The sequence below is a fragment of the Pezoporus occidentalis genome, unplaced genomic scaffold (assembly GCF_034315485.1).
Source record: "Pezoporus occidentalis ecotype Australia unplaced genomic scaffold, CSIRO_AGI_Poc_V1 ctg63, whole genome shotgun sequence".
Lineage (NCBI taxonomy): Eukaryota > Metazoa > Chordata > Aves > Psittaciformes > Psittacidae > Pezoporus > Pezoporus occidentalis.
In genome coordinates this window covers 7330637-7350374 of record NW_026915977.1, presented here as the reverse complement: position 1 = coordinate 7350374, position 19738 = coordinate 7330637, and the positions used below count along the sequence as shown (strand labels likewise).

General features: G+C 51.1%; 1 protein-coding gene across 1 annotated transcript in view; it reads left to right on the top strand.

The window, feature by feature from the left end:
• The window catches only part of SLC16A2 (solute carrier family 16 member 2), a 34381-nt gene extending 15779 nt beyond the window's left edge, over nt 1-18602 (top strand). Inside the window, exons 2-6 of the mRNA XM_062640138.1 lie at nt 10065-10209; nt 13619-14081; nt 14496-14639; nt 15170-15398; nt 16631-18602. Of these exons, the coding sequence (XP_062496122.1) occupies nt 10065-10209; nt 13619-14081; nt 14496-14639; nt 15170-15398; nt 16631-16851 (1202 nt within the window). The 3' untranslated portion in view covers nt 16852-18602. The remainder of the gene's footprint in view (nt 1-10064; nt 10210-13618; nt 14082-14495; nt 14640-15169; nt 15399-16630) is intronic.
• The last annotated feature ends 1136 nt before the right edge of the window (nt 18603-19738 follow it).

The window sequence follows — 19738 nt, the reverse complement described above, 5'->3', positions numbered from 1 at the left end:
GGAGAGGAAGAGGAATGGCGTACAGTGCTGACAGCCAGGCTGGGGTTGTTCCTGCTAGAGGAGGGAAAGCACATCACTGCCTTCAGCTCCCTAAAAAGTTGCTAAAAAGGCAATAATCTGTTTTCTCTGTCTGGTGAAGGACAGGCTGCAAAGTGATGCCTTGAAATTGTGCAGCAGGGATGGTGTTGTTGGGAGAGATCTTTGGAGTACAAGATGAGCCCTTGTCTAGGAGAGGGTTGGAGATGCCCATCACTGGAGGGCTTGGACAAAAGGGTGGGCAGAAGCCTGTCAGGTCTGGGAGGAGACTGCAGATGTCCTGCAGCAGCACTTATTCGTCTGAAAAAGGGTGGTTCAAGTGACTGGGCCGGGTGGAGGAGCTATGGCCAGGGCTGCTGGTTTGGTCTGAAGAGCACTGTGACTCTCTCCTTAATGGTCAGGGCTGGCAAAGGGCTGGAAGTGGTTTGGTTTCTGAGCATCCCGTAATGAATTGCAGGGAAGGCTGTCAAGTACCCGACCAGGAGCGGAAAAAGATCTCCATGAGCCTGTGACCAGCCCAACATTTCGCCTGTTTATTTTCCCTGGCCTCTTTGTTTTCCCTTTGAGTAAAAAGGCTGTTTCTTCTCTTTCCCTCCATTTAACTGCTATTTATTTGCTGGTAAGTGGAAGGAATTCAGCTGGGATCAGCCCTGCTCCTGCCAGCAACTGGAGTTGAAAAGTTTCCGTGGGGGAGATGTGAGAGCAGAGCAGAGGGGTTGTTTTCCAGCCGCCGGTCCTCGCTCTGTGGTCCCTGCGTCATGGCTAACCAGGTTGGGTGGGTTTAATTCTCCTCTTTTACTGGGATGTTGACAAGTGCCCATGGGAATTGCAGTGGGAGGAGCATGGACCTGAGCTGGCGGGTTTCTTCTTGCTGTTGATGGGAAACAGAAGATGGCTTGGGAGAAATTTGGCAAGGAGGGAAACTTTTCTGTCTCTTCCAGCTTGGAAAAAAGCATCCTTTCTCACCCCAGCCTCCCTGCAGAAGGTGGAGGGTTCCCAAACACAGCCCATGCAGGGTTTGCTGGAGGGGGCTGAGAGAAGACAGAAAGCGCCCGGTGATTTCACAAGGGATGTCTCACTCTTGGGCCACGAGATGCGTTTTGGGAGGGTATCCAACCTGCCTTCCATCAGTGGCTGGGAGCTGTCCTGTCTTCTCCATGAGGCATCGAGGGGTTGAGACGTCCCAGGTGCTTTCACCCCAGCGTAATGCTGGAGATTTTTGGAGTCTTGGGTATAATACAGATGGAGATGTGATGCCAGCTGTGGTGGTGGGTTGTGCTGGGCATAAGAACCTGTAGGGATGCACACGATGCTGTGCCTGGCCGGGAGATGAACCGCTGACCTTAGTGTAAAGGGCCTCTTTGGCACTGTCCCCTTGGCCTGGCCCACGTGTTACAGTACTGCTTTGCTGTCTGCTCTGGTGCTGGCCGGGAGCCATGACCTCTGCATCCGGCAGCGTATCACAGAGCAGCCAAGCTGCTCTGAGCCAGGGAAGTGCCGCAATAGCCACCTGTGTGGGGCGGCTGGTGGGGCACTGCGGTGCAGGTTAGCAAGGGGCAGGGGGTGAGGTGCCCACAGGGTCACCCTCCTGCCCTTCTGGGGTTTCAGGTATCCCCCCAGCACTCATCTAGGTACCAGCTGCCTGTGTGCTGCAGGAACTGGGTACCAGGATGAGTCTGCCGATAGCAAGAAGCGGCCACAGTGGGGATTTGGAGGAGATGCCATGGTTTTGGGCTGGGGGAAAAGGGGGGGGGGTGGCACCACTGCACTGCTGGGGACAGGAGGATGGCTGTGGCATAAGTGCTGAGCTGTTCCCAGTGAGTGCTTTGTGGCTTGTGCAAGTGAGTGGAGGAGGTTAATCACAGTCAAAGTCCAGTGGAGTTTGGACGGGTCATGGCTTTTCCAAAGGCTTAAAATTTTGGACGTGCAGTAGGCAGTGTTCAGGGCCACGGCTGACCCACACCATCCCGATGGAGTTAATCATTGCCTGCTGTCAGCAATGGGAGCCCTTTCCCCAAAAACACAGGGTGAGGAGCCAACACGTGGGGCCTGGAGGAAACCCCAACCTGTCACACTGGGCTGGAGAGAGCTGGGCCCCCTGACCCAAACCTTTACCCTGTCCTTAATGCTGACCAAAACCTTAAATCCTGACCCTGACCCAGACCCTTTACTCTTCCTCTCATTTCATAAGGTGGATACTGTGTTTATTGCCCTGAGGAAGAAGAACTTGGGGGTGTTGGTTGATGAAGAGTTGAGTGTGACCTGGCTTCAAGTGTGTGCTTGAGCCCAGAACCCCATCATGTGCAGGGCTGCATCCCCAGAGCATGAGCAGCAGTCGAGGGAGGGGATTCTTGCCCCCCTGATGCGCTCTGGGGAGACCCCCCTGCAGTCCTGATCCAGCTTTGGGGCAACAGCACAAGGAGGGACCTGTTGGAGAGAATCCAGAGGAGGCCACAAAGATGCGCAGAAGATCTGGAGCCCCTCTCCTATGAAGACAGGCTGAGAGAGCTGGGCTGGGTCAGCCTGGAGAGGAGAAGGCTCCTTAAAGGGAGACCTTAGAGCAGCTCCTGTGCCTAAAGGGGCTACAGGAAATCTGGAGAGGGGCTTTGGATAAGGGCCTGTAGGGACAGGCCAAGGGGAATGGCTTTAACCTGACAGAGGGGAGACTGAGATGAGCTCTTAGGCAGAAGCTCTTCCCTGTGAGGGTGCTGAGGCGCTGGCACAGGGTGCCCAGAGAAGCTGTGGCTGCCCCATCCCTGGCAGTGTTCAAGGCCAGGTTGGACACAGGGGCTTGGAGCAACCGGGTCTAGTGGAAGGTGTCCCTGCCTGTGGCAGGGGTTGGAACTGGATGAGCTTTAAGGTCCCTTCCAACCCAAACGATTCCATGGCTCTGTGATTGCAGGGTGGATATCCAAGGGACATCACATCTGGGGAGAAAAATTATGTCAATAAAGAAAGATAGAAGGAATCAGGATGAAGGCCTCCTGGGCTGAGTGCCATGTGTTGGGGTGAGCACTGGGAGCTGTGTGGGCAGCTGGACCCTGGGCCGGTGCCTGTGGTGCTGTGCTCACTGCTGGTGTTCCTGACGCTGGAAGGGGTTTTTTATGTATATATAAAAAAATACTTTCTTCTCCCTGTGGGTGTGTTTTGAAAAGGGGCTTGGGAACAATGAGAATTAACAAGCAGATAGAGAATTAAATGCAGGGTTTGAGTCTTCAAATGTGTGCGCATTTCAGAGCGCGTGTTTGTGCCAAGACAAACTCTGTCAGGAATAAACATCATTGGACATGAAAGGCTAATTACAGATTGGCGCTCCGCGGGTGGGAGGAGGGAATTTTCACCAATTAGAATGGAACTTTTCTGTTTTCCATAAAATTGCTGGACGAAAACGCTGCCAGGGGCTGCTGAGGTGTTTGACAGTGCAGTCGAAGGAGGGATGCTCACTCCCAAGCCATGCTGGATTTCCCCCTGGTACTAAAGAGGCTTTACCAGTTCATTCAAGCAGGAGCTGCGTGAGGGCACTGGTTTTGCCCAAGAGCAGTTGAACCCCAAGAGCTTCCCACTTGCAACCCTTGGCTCTCCCCCAGCTGGATGGAACATGGGCAAACTTGGTCCAACGCCGCAGCACTTGGAGTCACCCAACTGCAGGAGAGATTGGAGTAACCAGTCCCCAGCTTCCTCAAGGGTGCAGGTCATAGAAAGACATCTGGATGGGACGTGGTGGATGGGAGCCTGTGTTGAGATGAAGCTGTTGCAACCCTAGCTCCTATTTGTTGGGTAACTTTAATGTGTGGTAGGTGAATCATCCCTCAGAAATTGTAAGCCAGAGGCGATGCTGAGAAGAAAAACCTTCCCGGCCTGCAGAGGGGAGTGCTGGGGAGACACGATCCAGCCTGGGCACACAGTGGGTTTCAGCTGCAGAGCATATGCTGCCTTGTTGCTTTTGGATGGATTTCACAAGAATTTGCATTTCTGGACCAGCTCTGGGGCCTCCAAGGCCGAGTGGGAGCCGGGCTGTGGATGGGGAGAACGTGATGCAGCCCAGACATGAGCTCCAGCGCCATTTTGCTCTACACAGGGTTGAATTTTACGGTTTTGGAATGAAATGATTCAAAATGTGGCTGGGGCCGAGTTTCTCTGAGATGCTCAGTGCATGAACCTCAGGAAAACACTCTGCGTCTGCCGCTTGCCAAGCAAAACCACAGATCTGTCTCCATCTCTGCTTAACATGGCCACAGGACAGCTAATATTGAGACTTTCCTCTCACATAAGCTGGTATCTGCCACTTAGTGGTTACAGGAGGTGGCCTGGGCACTGTCCCTTAAAAGTCCCCTGTGTCCTTGAGAGCAAGGGAAGGCAGAGAGGCCTGATTGAGAGAGATGTAGTGTGTTTTAAAGCACAGTGTATTCCCATCCTGTCCTGCTCTGCTTCCCTGTGCTCCTGGACCAGGTAGAACCTGATTCTTTAGGTTTCCTATGGCAAAGACTGGATGGATGCCTGCTGGGTCTGGGAAGCTGTTGTGTTATCTGTGGTCATGGGAACGTGCAGTGATGATGGTAGCTGCCACTTCTCCAGTGACATTCCCACTTTTCCTTAGCCTATTCTAATACTGTCACAAACAGGGCACTGAAAGGGTCTTTAGCCAGACCTGACCTTGAATAATTCCTCTGAATAATTCCATTTATTCCAATTTTCAGTCTTTTATGGAATTGTTTCCAAAAGAAGGGAGGGGGCGGGGGAGAAGTCAGCCAAACCTGATAAAGGAGGACTTTGTTCTGAAGCTTTAGGGTATGGTACCAAGCAGGGCTTGCTATACAATTAATGAGTTTATCTGGCTTTTAGCCGCACGTGATGCATGGTGGCTGCCACCGCATGGCCCTACCACTACCTCCCATCCAGAGGAGCCCAGCTGCTCCTCAGCTTTGGTTTGCTGCTCTTTAGCTAAGTTTCCCATCCTGCTGTGCATTGCAGTGGCCTCCTCAGATGTGACTTTGTGTCTGCCTTCATTTAAGCCTTGACCTACCCTGCTGCGATGGGCTCGGTCCATGGGGGGTGTTGAGCACATGGGGCCAAGCCGCCGGGAGCATTTCAGGCTGTACTTTGAGCAAGAGGATGACGCAGATTGCTTTTTAAGGGCACAAGATAAAACAGCTGCTTCATTTCCACTGCAGATGTGTGGCGAGTGGCATGCATCAGCTCCACAGGGGACGGGGACAGTCATCTGCTTCCCCACAGTGTCTATGTAAGTAGGGCCATCAGATTGCTTGGACTTACAGGCCACCTGCAAAGGGAGCCGGGTAGGGCTGGGAAGGGCTTTGAAGATGTGTAATGAGGTTTATCATGCTAGCAGAGATTCCCTGTCCTCAGAAAACGGGAGTCAAGGGGCTACTTATTCCTTGGAGGAGCAGTGCAGATGGGGAGATGGAAGTGAATTACCTTTGGCTGCCGCATCTCTCATCCAAGAAATGCCAAGTGCCGGGGGAAGGTGACCCGCTGCAGCATGTCCCCATCCCCTCCAGCAGCCGCCGTGTCCTGGCTGCACCGCACAAGCGGGAGAAGCCGCGGGAAGCGAGGGAAGACACTTCCTCCAGTGGCGGATCTGAGGTCACCTCCTGGCCCTTGATCCCTCCAGCCGGAGGTATTTGGGTCAGCGGGGAAGCACGTCTGAGAGCGACGTCCCTTCCTCCTCTCTCCCTGGAGATTAATTTTTAAAGGAACAAATAGGCTTGGCCGCAAGTGCTACGCAGTACGAGGGTTTAATGATGTTTTTTGGAACAATGAGCTAAATACCAGGATCTGCGTCTCGGAGTGGTGATGTATTCTCCTGTTGTTTCTCACCTTCCTGCCACCCACCTTGCTCCGCTCCCAGAAACCTTATTCGGCTCAGGAAAAAGCCAGCAAGGAGCTTTTCATCCTTTTGGGATGGCCACGCATGAAAGAAAGCTGATCCGGTGTCTGGCAAGTGGGACCTGCCTGGACTGACCCCAGGGGTCCTGCCTGTCTCCTGCTGCCATGAACATGTGGACATGGTGCTCATAGCCCTCCCTGGTCCCTTGGCATCACCAGCCCTATTGCAGGTCCTGACCCCCATGTGCCAGTCCTCCTCTGGGTCTGCAGCAGCATTGGCATCCTCTGGCAGGAGGAGAACGTAGTGGCTGAAGCATGCCTGGTACCAGAGCTCCATCACGGGCACAGCTTGATGATGTTGGGCTGATGGTAAAATGGGTCACCTGCCCAGTTTCTACTGCCTTGAGCCCGGAGTGGTGCCAGTGCTGAAGGTTCAGCTTGGCCACATCTCCTGTATCACTGCATCATATTCTTCTTGGAGATCCTCAGCCACTGTATTCCCGTGTCCATGTTGAAGGACTTGTTACTTTGGACCTGCCATAGGCCAACAGTTTGGCTGTCTTTGTGAATCAAGGTGGGAGTAAACAATTCCCACCTTGAATAGCTGGAGCTTCACCCTGCTGTGGGAGGGCTGCTGGTGGGATGCTCCTCTTGGTCAACCTCTCTGCTCCAACGAAGGGGCACTTGCCCCATGCTGGGCTCTTTCCATACCCCAAAGCATCCCTAGGACCACCAGGAAGGTCCCATCAGCTCTGGAGGCTGCCGGTGGCCTGAGTGGCAGCAGGGTGTCATGATCCCTGCCAGAGCAAGCAGCAAGGAGTGGGGTACATGATCTGGGGGGGAGAGGGGTCATGGCTCCCTAGCTGCTGTCTTATTGCCTTCAGGAGGGATTTTGGGTGGGAGCAGGGTGGCATGGGTAGGGCTGGTCTTGATGTATCTGACAATGCCAAGCAGGGTGAGCAGAGAGGTGGCTTTTGGGGAGGGACAGCATGTGTTGAGCCACTTCTAATGCTACCAGCCCCAAATCAGAAGTCATCTTTGCTCCTCCTCACAAAAGGAGATCACTTTAAATGCTTTTTTTTTCTGCTAAAAAAACACCCCAGAAACAAACCCTAAAGAGGTGGTTTCTGAAGCTTTTGGTGTTTCCTTAAAGGCAGTCCTTGGTAGAGGGGTTTCTTGACCAATACCAGCCCGATCCCCCTGCAGCATCCAGCCAGGTAGCTCCAAAACCAGCCACTCCAGGGACATGGTTAGACTCATGGCACCTTGACACTCAATCAAGTCTCAACCCGACTCCTGTCCAAGTTCTGCGCAGCTCTTGAGCTCCTTCCAGCCCCATCCCCAGCTGGATTCAGTCCATTGTTTCTTTCAGGATCTGCTTGATCGCACCATGCCACTGATAAGGCTTCGCGCCTCTTGTGGGGGCTTGTCTTTGTGTGTTTCAGTATCTTGCCCACGTTATCAGCCACAGAGGGTTGCGAGGTGTGGCCGGGTGAGGAATTAACAATCTCATCCAAACTCTATGGAAATCAGAAGCAAAGATTCCCCTCTTTTTATTTTTATCCCGTGGGCTTTAAATCAAGTCGTAACTTCTCCAGCATCGGAGGAGCTGCCGAAGGGAAGCCCTGACTCAGGCTGGTTAAGCCCTGTCTCGTTTCCACCAGAGGAATAGCTGCCTCTGCCCTTCATGTCTAGGAAAATCCAGGAGAAACTCCAATACTGTGTTGCACAGATTGCTAAAAATAAACCCTCATTCCCTGGAGCGGATCCAGAGACTCCGGCTCCCTGTCTAAAGGTGCGGGTTTGGGGCCACATTTCACCTGAACCTCATTTTTATCCCAGCCTGTGGTTTTCTGCCTTGGCTTTCCTCCAGCCTTGCCCTCACCCAGGTGAAGGAGATCACCACCATCACAGTGAGGATAAAACGATGGGGAGGGAATCACAGAGCCCCTTCTCCAGGGGCTGCCTTGGTGTGAACCATGCTGGGAACAGAGCTGGGACCGAGGTGGCTTTCTCCTGCCCCCAGATCTTGCTGAGGTTTCCTCCCAGTGCTGGAGCTCGCCCAGCCCTCCTGGCTTCCCGGGGCTTCGCTGGGAAGACAAAACCCTGCTCTGGAAGTGAGGCTATTGTTCTTACTAATTTTAACTTCATGTTCTTCCCCAAGCCTATTTTTATTCATTGCTTGTGGTAAGCCCTTTCTCTAAGGTAGAGCAATTTGCCACGGGACTCTATTTTTGTGTTTACCGGTTTTAATTGAGTGCTATCTCCTTTTGACAAACCCAAAGCTGGAGGAGCTTTTAAGCGCCTGTTGCTGAGCCTCTCGCCCTGGGTTTGCTTTGATCTCTGCAGGTGAGTGCGTGTTTTTAGGGCCAGAGATTGATACTGCTTATTTGCATGTAAATCTCTGCGTTATTAAGCTCCAAATCTGGCCCTTTAAATTTAATACTTTGCTTTATGCTTTTATTTCCGCGTTTCTTAAAGTAATTTCCAAAAATAACAAACTTCAAACATGATGGGGCCATCTAACGTTTTACTGCCTTGGCTGGAGTAGAAGGAACATTTCTGGAAGTATATTATCCAATTTAACGAGCCTTTTCCATCTTGGCTTTGCTCCCACCCCTCACCCCCTCTCGGAGTTGTTTTGGACGGCTCGTTGGAGCCGTGCCACCTAATCCTATTAGAAGGACTTTCATTGCACTGTGCCTTGTGTTTATAACCAAGAAAATCAGCTGGAGAGGGGGGGTCCTCTCTGTCTCCCTCACCCTTCTGTATTTTGCCTGGTGTTGAGACAAGAGCCTGGCAAGTCCCAAAGGTTCCAGCTCGGACCTTACTTTTCTTTTCATTGCCCTGCTCTGCATTTGTTAAGGAAGACTTCAGACTAAATTGGGTCCTAGAAAACTTATAACTAATTTGGAAGGGTTAGTTCTTCCCAGGCTAGCAGGGGCTTCTTTGTGTGGTCCTTTTTGAAAGGCAGAGGTTGGAGAAGCTCTTGTATAACCAGGGTTTGCTATTTTTCTGAAGGGACCTGGCTATTTTCTGAAGATCCCACAGCTCTCGGAGGAGGGGTTGTTATTGTACAGGGCTGTGCTAAAAGGGTTTGCAAAGTGTCTGGTTTGGGTGCAAAAAACAACAGCCCAAAAAAAAAGGGATTAAAAAAAGCAAGGAGCACATATCCTGGGGCCTGTGTGGGGCAGATCGTGCTTGGCAGCCCGGAGCTGGAGCTGGGAGATGCTCCAGGAGGTCCCTCCACTTGGTGCCAGGTAGGGCTGGGGCCCCCTTGTCTGTCCATCCTGCCTCACACCCCACCAAAGGGACTGCTTTCTTCTCCTCAGAGCTGGTAAACTGAGATGTTTTTCCTTACCACATTGCTTTTCTTGAAATCCTGCCTTTCCTCCCAAAAATAGTCACAGAAACCATTAAAGAGAGACAGTGGAGGGCAGGGAGAAGATGATGAGCTGAAATAATCTGGGAATAATAAAAGCTTCTGGAAAAAAAGATAGACAGCCAGAGAGTGGTTTTCTCCAGAGGTGGGTTGGAAGGAGACATGAGATCATGGTTCACTTGGGCATCACCTGGCAGGGCCAGGGCTGTGATCCAACCTGGCACAGCCCATGTGTCTCCCATCAGCTCAGCTGCAGTGAAAAATCCCCACTGAACATGGGGCAAGGGGCAGGTGAGGCAGTCCTGTCCCTGGGGAGTGGTGAGTGAATAAGTGTGGTACCTGGGGACACAGAGCTCAAGATGGGAAACCCTTTATAGCCAAAGCCAGGGAACAGTGAGCTCGGAGGAGCTTGTGGGGGGCTCCTTATGGAAACAGCACAAGTGGAAGCATCATTAGGTATCCTACATCACAGGACGCAGGGCTCCTCATCACACAAGGGCCATTGGGAAAAAAGCATGGAAAGCTCAGCACCTTCCCTATGACACATGTGAACCCAGTGGAGGGGAATAGAAGGAAAAACTGACCAGTGAGATGCTGCAGATTGCACCCTGTCTGTGATGCTGGTGGGCAGCACAGTTGATAATAGTGTTCTTTGTGAGCTGTGCCATTAGTAACAGTGTAGTGGGTCTGCGTCTCTGAACGGCCACCTTCAAAGCTTGAGTTGGTCCCTGTTTTTTCCCCTTCTGGCCCCTATTTAATGTTCCACCCTGACCTTCACCTTTCTTCTCTTTCTCCCCAGCATGGGTCGGCTCCTTGGCCATGGGCATGATTTTTTTCTGCTCTCCCATTGTCAGCATCTTCACCGACCGGATTGGCTGCAGGACCACGGCAGCAACGGGAGCTGCCATCGCCTTCATTGGGCTGCTCTCCAGCTCCTTCACCAAGTAAGGCTGTAAAGAGGCCATCCAGCTCCTCAGCAAGCTCCTCTTCCTCGCTGTTCCCTCCAACCCCTCTGCTTACATGTTGCTGCTGCCTTTTGGGGCAAAGCAGGTGGTTTCTATCCAGATGAGAGGGCTCCTGGCATCCCTACAGGCCATGTGCAGCTCATGTGTGCTCAGTCTTTTACTCTCCAAAGTGAACCAAGTTGCTCTTTTGTCCTTGTATAACAAGAGAGCAAATTTTACTGGGGTGAGGGGCTTTAGCTTATGGGATTTCAGTTCTCAGGTCCTTCATTTGGTCTTTAAAACACAGTGAGAAGTTGGTGGTGCCTCTTGCAGGCAGCTCCAAAGAGACACTCGTGCACAAGCCAATTCTCTTTTGCAACCAATTTCACATTTGGTACTGAAAGTAAATTAATGCTTAGTAAATTTAGCGGATGCATTTGGATGTTTGGTATACTTGATTCAGTGTGAGATTTTTTCCAGCCCAAGGCATTTGCCTCTTTGTGGGAGCAAAAAGAGGTCACCTCTGGGCTCCTTTATGCAGCACTTGTTAAAGTGGAGTCTCAAGGGCACTATGGAGACACCCTCCAAAGAGGCATTTTTCTGTACAAAAAGCATTGCTTTGGGTTGGATTTCAGTTAAAATCAACATTGTTTTAATTAAAATGCTTTAAGTGGCTTTTTTTAAAGCAAGTACACACTAGTTTCCCAGCGGGCGAGTTGCCTCTGCTGTGCTCCTCCCTGCCCACCCTGCCTGCACAGGATAGCAGACCACCAGCACCCTTTCACCCTGGTCATTGAAACCTTCATGTTTGCCCCAGCCCTGGTTCCCTGTGGATAGGTGCTGTGTGATGGGTCCCCAAGTCCCCAGCGGTGGGAGCCCCCCACGACATAGAGGGAGATTGGGTATGAGGGCAAATTTCAGCCAGTGGCCTTGGGGTGCTAAAACCACCTCGGGAAGCAACATGGGCAGCAGTGTGGAAAGAACCACACTCTGCAGCTTCCTCTGCAGGTGCCACCCCTTTGTGTTCCGAAAGATAATAGTAATCGGAGAAAGTGCAGTCAGTCCTGAAGGGATGCTGGGCTCCTGGCAGTGCAGATCACAGGCGCTTCCCATGTAATCTTGCTTTCCTTCTAATCAACGAAGCTTGTAATATTCTCCCCCCTCCTGTAAAATGTTCGTGCAAAGAAAAGGAGCTCTTGGGACCGTATCGCTGCCAGTGGTCCGTTGTGTTTGGCTTAAAAAGAACCCAACCGGCACAGACAGAGAGGAGTATTATTTCCAGGAGAGCTCCAGAGCTGAAATTCCCATTTCCTGCCTTTTTGCTCTCGGTTCACATTCCTTTGGCTGCCTTTTAAGGGAGAAAGGAGCCCCTTTGCAGCTGGACTGCAGCGAGGGAAGCTGCCTTCGGCACAGCCGAGCCGGAGGAAGAGCAGCAAGGCTGTGGGATTTGGCACTGCTCCATCTGGATGGCGAAGGCCAGTCCTGAAATTTGGAGCTAGCAAGTCCTCCTCACCCAGAACAATGGAGAAGCTTTTCTTCCTGGTCCCCCTTGCTAGCTCCCCCAGCCACAGCTGGAGATGACCCACTCACTGCCAGCTGTGCTACACGCACTGGTGCAGAGGGAGCTGCTGTTCAAGAGCTGCTGCTGCAAAGGGAGACACAGCCTGGGTTTGGTGGGCTCAGGCAGGGTTGGATCAAGCCTGAACAAGCCTTTATCTCCTGGTTTCTCTAAAATGGGTTTTATTTGTCCAAATGGAGGTTCAGGGGTTCCCAGCACTGCATCAAGCTGATCCAGAACCCCACTCAGCCACCGAGCCTCCAAAGCTCATGTTCAGTACCTCCTGCTCTCAAAGTATTGGGAGTTTCATACGAAAACGACTAAAGGAACAAAATATGGTGAAAAGTAGAGCTCTGGGAAAGGCTAAAGTTTTCTGGATGGGGTTGGGGCAAAGCTTTTTCTCTTCGCTGCACACATCAGGATGTCTCCTGCACTCATCATCAGCTCTTTCCATGGGAGACCTTGTTAACCAAGGGAGATGATGCCCATCCCACCACAGGGCAGATGGCCGATTCCCAGCAAGCAGGGTGGGAAATCCTGGATAAAAAGCATGGCTAAAAGGAGCCCATGCTCATGCAGGGGTGTCTTAGCATCAGCACGGAGCAGATGGCCAACTGCAGCATTTGTCTCAATTTATCCAACACGTCAGCTTAGTGCAGTGCCAAAGCTGGTGTGACCCAGCTGAGATGACCAGGGCTGGTGTGTGGGAGGTCGGTGACAGCCTGCATGGCCCAGCTGCTTGCCTGGCTCCTGCAGAGGGGGTTTCTGATGTGGCTTCATTCTGGAGTAGCTGGAAACTGCCTTTTGTGACAGTCGTTTGTCTTTGAGCCGTTGGGTACAGCAAGCGTGCTCTGCTCTCTGCTTGGCTAGCTAAAGAGACAAGCATGTAATGGAAGAAATTATGAGGTTGTAAATGTTTTGTCAGCTTCAAACTCTCTGTTAGATCTGGGCTGCTGTCTTCTTGCTTACTGCATGAGCAGCTCTCAGTAGCGCACGAGTTGGTCTGAGTGTTGGTGTAAAGACCCTGTTTGTGCAGTGTGCATGGCGGGTGAGCTGCCCAAAAGGTCCCGTCACACTCTCTTCCCAGACTTTTGCAGCTGAGCGTACTGCATGGGGATGAAGAGAAGTCTTTCATGTGGGGGGCAGCACAATGGGTTATTTGCGCTGCCTAAATTTAAGCTCCTTTCTCTGCTGCTTTTGTTGACAAAACTGGGCTGGCAATTGGGAAATGGCTCTTTCCAAGGACTCTCCACCTGTTGTGTAGAGCAGACGCTTTGCTCCCTTCTTGAGAGCAGCTACCAGTGTAAGGTACAAACGAGATTGATTAACTGTCTAATTGAAGGTCCCAGAGCAGCTTAAAGAGCAACAACTTCATTACCCAGCCTGGAGTCTGGGCAGAAACTCAATGTTTCCTTCCTAAGTGCCTAATAACCAGCAAGGCCGGTGCCTTCTGCTTTCAAACACTGGGTGCAGAGTGTTTTCAATTAGTCCTTTCAGTGTGGAAAAAATGTATTTCCAGCTAAAAATAACCCACCCTGGCTACCTTTAGAAAACCTTGCTTGTTGTACTTTAAAAACCATTCCCAAGGAGGGCAGGTTGGCTGCTGCCCTCTCCTCTTTGCAGAAAGCACTCCCCAGCTAGCCTTCATGTTCTGGAAGATTTAAAGTGCCAGCTGTGAAATGAGGATAATCCTTGCTTTGGCTAGGGAATAAGCTCCTTGAGGCCAGCCTGTCTGTGTAGCATCTATGGCATGTAAGACCTGGGTCTTGACTCAGGACCAGGGGGAAGAAGGCTTCCTTACCTGTGCGTAACGTAACCACCTCCATGTGTTTTGGGTTTTTTCCCCACTAGGTCCCTGGAAGTTCGTTATTTCACATATGGGATCCTCTTTGGCTGTGGCAGCTCCTTCGCCTTCCAGCCCTCGCTGGTCATCCTTGGTCACTATTTCAAGCGCCGCCTTGGCTTGGCCAACGGCATCGTGGCCGGCAGCAGCTGCCTCATCTCCGTGCCTCTTCCCTTCTTTCTGAAGGTTGTTGGGGAAGCCATTGGGCTGGCACATACTTTCCAAGTACTCAGTGCCTTAATGCTCATCCAGATATTCTTGTCCATGACCTATCGGCCCATCTTGCCGCCTTCTTGTGACTCTCGGCAGGATGGGCAGGACAAGCTGGGCAGCCGGAGCATGCGGCAGCAATGCTGGTCCCAGACACGCAAGTATTTCAACTTGAGGATTTTCCGGAGGAAGACCTATCGGATTTGGGCCTTTGGCATCGCTACTGCTGTCCTGGGATATCTTGTACCCTACATGAACCTGGTAAGAGCCTTGGCTAGGTCTGGAATTGAAGGGAGGTCCCTCTCTATGCAGGCAAGGAAGAGGTGGGAAGGTGGAGATGGGTATTAGGGAAAGGGCCACCAAAAGCCTTGCAGCTAAGAAACTGCTGCAGGCATGTCCTGTAAACAGGGATAATGATGGGAGGAAGCAGCTTGTTAATGCTGCCGTGTGTCCTCTGTGCCCGGGTGTGCAGAGTGGGCACTTCACATGGCTCCTGAGAACAAGCATTGGTAACAGGAAAAGAGGAGGGTGTTGGGTTGATACGTGCAGGTCAGCTTGGTGTAGACATGAGGGTCACACAACCACAAGCTCTCTGTGGGAAGTCTCATCCTTTCTCTAGGATATGAGCGGGATTAACCGAGGATTCACATCCTTGCATCCTTCCCTCCATCCTAGGTAAAATACGTGGAGAAGCGATTTCAAGAAACCAAAAAGGACTGGATCCTCCCTGTTTGCCTTGGAGCCATGTCAGGGCTGGGGCGCTTGATTGCAGGCCGCATTGGTGACTGCATTCCCGGGCTGAAGAAGATTTACCTGCAGGTAAGTTGTGTCCAACCCTCCATGTAGCTGCTGGCTAGCCACTGTGGGTCAGGGGATAGCATCTCTACATCAGAATTGGCACTCTGCTTAATCACTGACAACTACAGACTGCAAATCCTTTCCTGGTTATTAGCTAAGACCCTTGTCTGCTGTTAGGGAAGAATATTTATTATAGAAAGGTGCACAGGGAAGTTACACACTTGACTTGAGGTCTCGGTGTGCATTCAGTAATCAAAATCTGCTGTCTCAACTCATCCCAAATTGCTGGACAGCCTCTCACCTTCTTGTGGTTTCTGAAGAACAAACTGCTGAAATGTAGCAGCTAATCCAGCAGATAATCCTTCCCAAAGCTTCTTAAAAGGTTATTCATAAAGGCCTCTCCGAGATGAGAGCAGAGGCTGGATGGCATTGCTGGGTCCAGAGGAGGCGGCGATGTCATTGATCTGTTCAGGATCATCCTCATGATACTTCCTGCTGCCCATCCCCACTCATCCTGCACCCCAATGATGTGCCCACTTTTTTCTCCCCAGGTTGCATCCTTCGTGCTGTTGGGCATCCTCTGCATGATGATTCCCCAGTGCCAAGGGTTTGAGGGTGTCATTGTCATCTGCCTCTTCCTCGGCCTTTGCGATGGCTTCTTCACCACCATCATGGCCCCCATTGCCTTCGAGCTGGTGGGGCCCATGCAGGCATCCCAGGCCATAGGGTACCTCATGGGGCTGATGGCTGTGCCCATGACCGCGGGTACGCCGATAGCAGGTTGGTAGTGCCACGGTGCCGGACCTGGACCCAGCTGTTGGGAGGGAGCAGATCCTTGTAGAAGCTTTCAGCTGTGGTGATATTTTGGTGTAAAATGAGATATATCGAATATGTTTGAATTTTCTGAGTTATCACGTTGCATGGGGGTTGAAGAATGGGTGTAGCATCACTTCATTGCTATGTCCTGTAGCATCTTGGGGCCTTTCTCCAGGGTGATGAAAGGCGACCAGAGGGGAAACAGTGAGAGTGACCCAAGATCACATTAATTGATTTCTGTTTGAATCTGAGTTTAAAAATGGCAGATAATTAGGTTTTTAGAAGTCATTTTAGATATCTGAAGACTGATGGTTAATAGATAACTTCAGCCCTTGGATTGTTGAATCAAAGTAAAAGATGGAACCACCTGAACCTATGTTTTCCCAAGACTTGGGTATGGGTTGAAGCACAGTAATAACCACAATGTCCCTGACAGTGAGCAGCAGAATGTCTGCATCAGCAATTGTGAAGCTAAAGCTGTTTAAGTGCCTCTGATGTCTCTGCTTCTGGCAGCCAAATTCAGTTTAACACCCCTGTGAAGGAACATGGGGGTTGCAGATGTCTTGCTGTTAGGGTGCTGCTGCAGGCTTGCTGAGTGAAGGGGCTCGTTTCATGGACATAATCCCCAGGCAGGAGGGATATTCCAGTGCTGATAAATAGCAGTGTGTTATTCTCCAAGGATTCCTGGCTGTGTCAGAACTTGTCAAACCAACAAGTGCAGAACCCCATTGGTTTTTAAGGGATCGGTTATTGTTTGTAACTGACTGAAATCCCCAGAGATAAAACATCCATAAGCACACCAAGGAGGTTTGCCTTCCAGATGGGGGTCATCTGCAGAGGAACAGCCTCTACCCATTTTTCTTATGAGATCCTGGCCGGCAAGGCGCTGGGAAGAGTCACCTGAAATGTTTGGCTGTTTAACACTGCCTCAGCTTGTGTATGGGATTGTTTGGGATGTGTGCCAGTTGTGTCCTGTTCTGGTTAAATAGGAAGGACAGCTGAGGCTTTCCTTGGCTTCCTTGCTACACAATGCTGGCTGTGCACATCCTTTAATCAGGAGCATACAAACTCCAAGGAATGCAGTGGGAAAAGGATCGGTTTAAAAACCCAGATCTGGTGGTTGGAGCACTCAGGGACGGAAACGAGTTGGTCATTAGACTGACAAGGCTATAACCGCTGTTGTTCCTCTCTTCCAGGATACCTCAATGACTATTTTGGGAATTACGACGCAGCCTTCTATTTTGCCGGAGTGCCCCCCATCATCGGCGGCTTGGTGCTCTCTGTTGTCCCACTGGTCCATCAGAGGATGCTGAAGAAGCAGCGCCTGGATTCTGGCAAAGACAAGATGCTGTCCTCGGAGGCGGTGGTGAACGGGGAGCTGCTGCCAGGCTGTCCAGCCTCTGAAGCACACATATAACACCCCGCTCACCGACACTCACTGTCACCACCAGCAGCCTCTCCATAGCCCAAGCACAGGTCCTTTCCTCGATGGACCGTAATTCCCAGTGATTGCAGATGCACTATGTTTGTAAAAGAAAAACCCACACAAAGTTCTTCTAGTTAAAGGCTTTTAACTAGCAGAAATGCTCTTTTCTGGGGACAATTTTGGTTTCAAAGCCTGTTTTTGGTGGTTTTTTTTTCCTTTAACCATTTTTCTAAGGAGAACTTTCTCACCAGGATCCAAACTTGATCGATCTCCTGCTCCTCTCCCTGGTTTTCTATACATCACAACAGAGGTTTACAGCTAACAAATGCCTTTTCAAAGCAGGCTGCAAATGGAGCTTGTGGAAGCAGCTGCCCATCCTTTGCCACCGACCGGTGCCACTTGGGTGTCATGTCCAAGCAGGACAGCCCCCTTCCGTCCAGCACCAGAGGCTGGTTTGGAGCCAGCGGATCGGAAGAAGGAAAAAGGCTGCTTTAGTCCAGTGCACAAACCAAATAAATGGTCGGCATGTCCTGCTTTAACCTTCTTGTTTCCTTTTCCGCTGCTTTCCCACACACCAGGGAGCTGCAGCTGGGACCGTGGGGAGCTCAGCCAGCTCCAGTCTTTCCACCCTCATCCACCAGAGCCACGCAGGAGCAACATGTTCCTGCAAAATATGCCTTAAAAATACATGGACGAGACCAGCAGGTCCCTTAGCCACTTTCCACCTCTGTTTTCTTACTCAGTGACTAATGATTGGGCTTTCAAGGTGTGAAAGAGAGGAGCAGCTCCCAGCACAGCCCACAGGATCTGGCTCTGCAAGGTGAAAGCCATGGGCAAGCGGCTGAGATGGACACATTGGAGATATCAAGGCACACAGGGTTTGGGGTGGAACCCCATGCATTATGGGTTCACTTCATGCCAGGAGGCAGCTTCCCTGCCAGGCACAGGGCACCCATGGGTGCATGGATGCAGTTAGATCGGGGTACAGGGTGTCACTGCTCTTTTTTTAGGGCCAGTTGTGCATCATGCAGCAATAACCATATGTTAGTATTGGCAGGGGAAGCCCGGTGTTTCCAAAGGGTTTGAAAGCCCTGGCAGTGTTTAACTCGGAGCCTGTGTGTTGCTGTGCAGAGCAAGTGCAGGGTCAATGCTGTCCCCAGAGGGAGAGGGAGAGAGCTCAAGAAAGCAGCACAGCCCATGGGTACCCACCACACAGAGCGAAGGCAGAGCTCAGCCTTGTGTAGTCCTCCTGCCTTGGTGGGTCCCCATGTCAGTGGTGCTGGCCAGGACCAGGGTACCTTTTCCTGGGAATAATAACCCAGGAGAGAGCAAGAAACAAAGCTCATGTTTATCCTGGCTGCAAAACCATCCTTTGTTGGGTTTTCATTTTGTTCATCTGCCATTACAAAGTGAGAAGCCTGAAGAGGGATGTGTGCCATGGGAATCATCCCTCAGTCCCCCCCATCCCTCATGTAGGGGTTTGTAACACCGAGACAAGGCTTTGCTGTTGAAACTTGGTTTCATTGGAGGCCATCCTGTGAGCAGCGGTGGGACCTTTGTATATAGGCTCAGGATCCTGCATGTCCCTCTGGTCCTGGTTTTAATCCACATTGGCTAATGCATTAGAAGGTCTTGTGGTTTTGTGGCCCTTCTGTCCCCGTATGAGCTGGAAAATTAACTGGTGTCTTGTGACGTGTCTGTTTATGACTATAAAACAAGATGTCCATTTGCCTCTTTCTTCTCTATGCTTTTCTGTGACTGTTATTACCCTTCATTGCCCATATTGCACCATCTGCTACAGCTCTGCTGACCCATCGCTTGGTTTAGGAGGCCATAGGAGGCAGCAGAAGCTTCACTGGGAGGCAGGACATTGCCAGGAACTGAATCATGGTGTCCATGCTCTGGCCGCATTGGGATTTGCTGGGTTTATCCTAGGGCAAGGCATTAAAGTGGTGTTTTTCAGTTGGGAGCATTGGCAGTGGAGCATCTTCAAAGCCATCTGATAACTGAATGAAAGAAATAAGTCTTTTTGTGAGCTAGGGCCTTTGTTCAATGAAGTTCTTTAAATCATGTTTTTCATCTAAATGCCCCCTGAAGGAAAGCTTATGAGGGATTTCAATACAAGAAACAGCTTCTTCAGATCAACAAGAGGACCAACAGAGCTGCCTCAAACCCATGTCTGGCCTGAGCGAGAAGCTGCACGGCAGAAGCACCGATGACTGCGCCCTCAAGAAACTTTGTTGTGGTAAAACCTTGCTGGTCCTAGGGTGATTTATGCTTCAAATGCCAGATTTCTACAGATTTCTACTTGCCTTACATGCTCTGCCTGCCTGCAAAGGTCTTTGCCCCGGGAGGAGCCTGCATTCAGTGCAATGTGTGCTTAACGCTGCAGCAGCATCAGACCAGCTCTGTGTCAACCAGGAGCCAGCGAGACTCCCAGGAGGGATGGTGGTACCCATGTTCATCCCTCCTGAACTGTGGTCTTTGCCTACTGCTCTTTTCATCAGCCCTCTAGGAGATTTCAAGTGATGAGCTGCATTCATGGACTACCTGAGTCTGGTCACCCTCATCCTATCCTGGACCAATATCTGGGAGCAGCCTCCCAAAACAACTTTCAGCATCTTTGTCTGGTCAAGAACCTGTCCTTGATCAAGATGAGGGCAAATTCTGCATCAGAGAAGGCATGTTTGAGCAACAGCAATGAAAGGTTCACCTCATCTGCAAACACAGAGGGGAAGAGGAAGGGCAAAGGTTGGAGTAGTCTGTCAACATAAAGGGGAGTATTTTGGGGTTGGTTTGTGAGCTAAATGCTGCCTCTTGTGTGTGTGGTTTGTCCCTTGAGTATCAGGCAGTTTAAAAGAATTTTTGCAGACTCGTG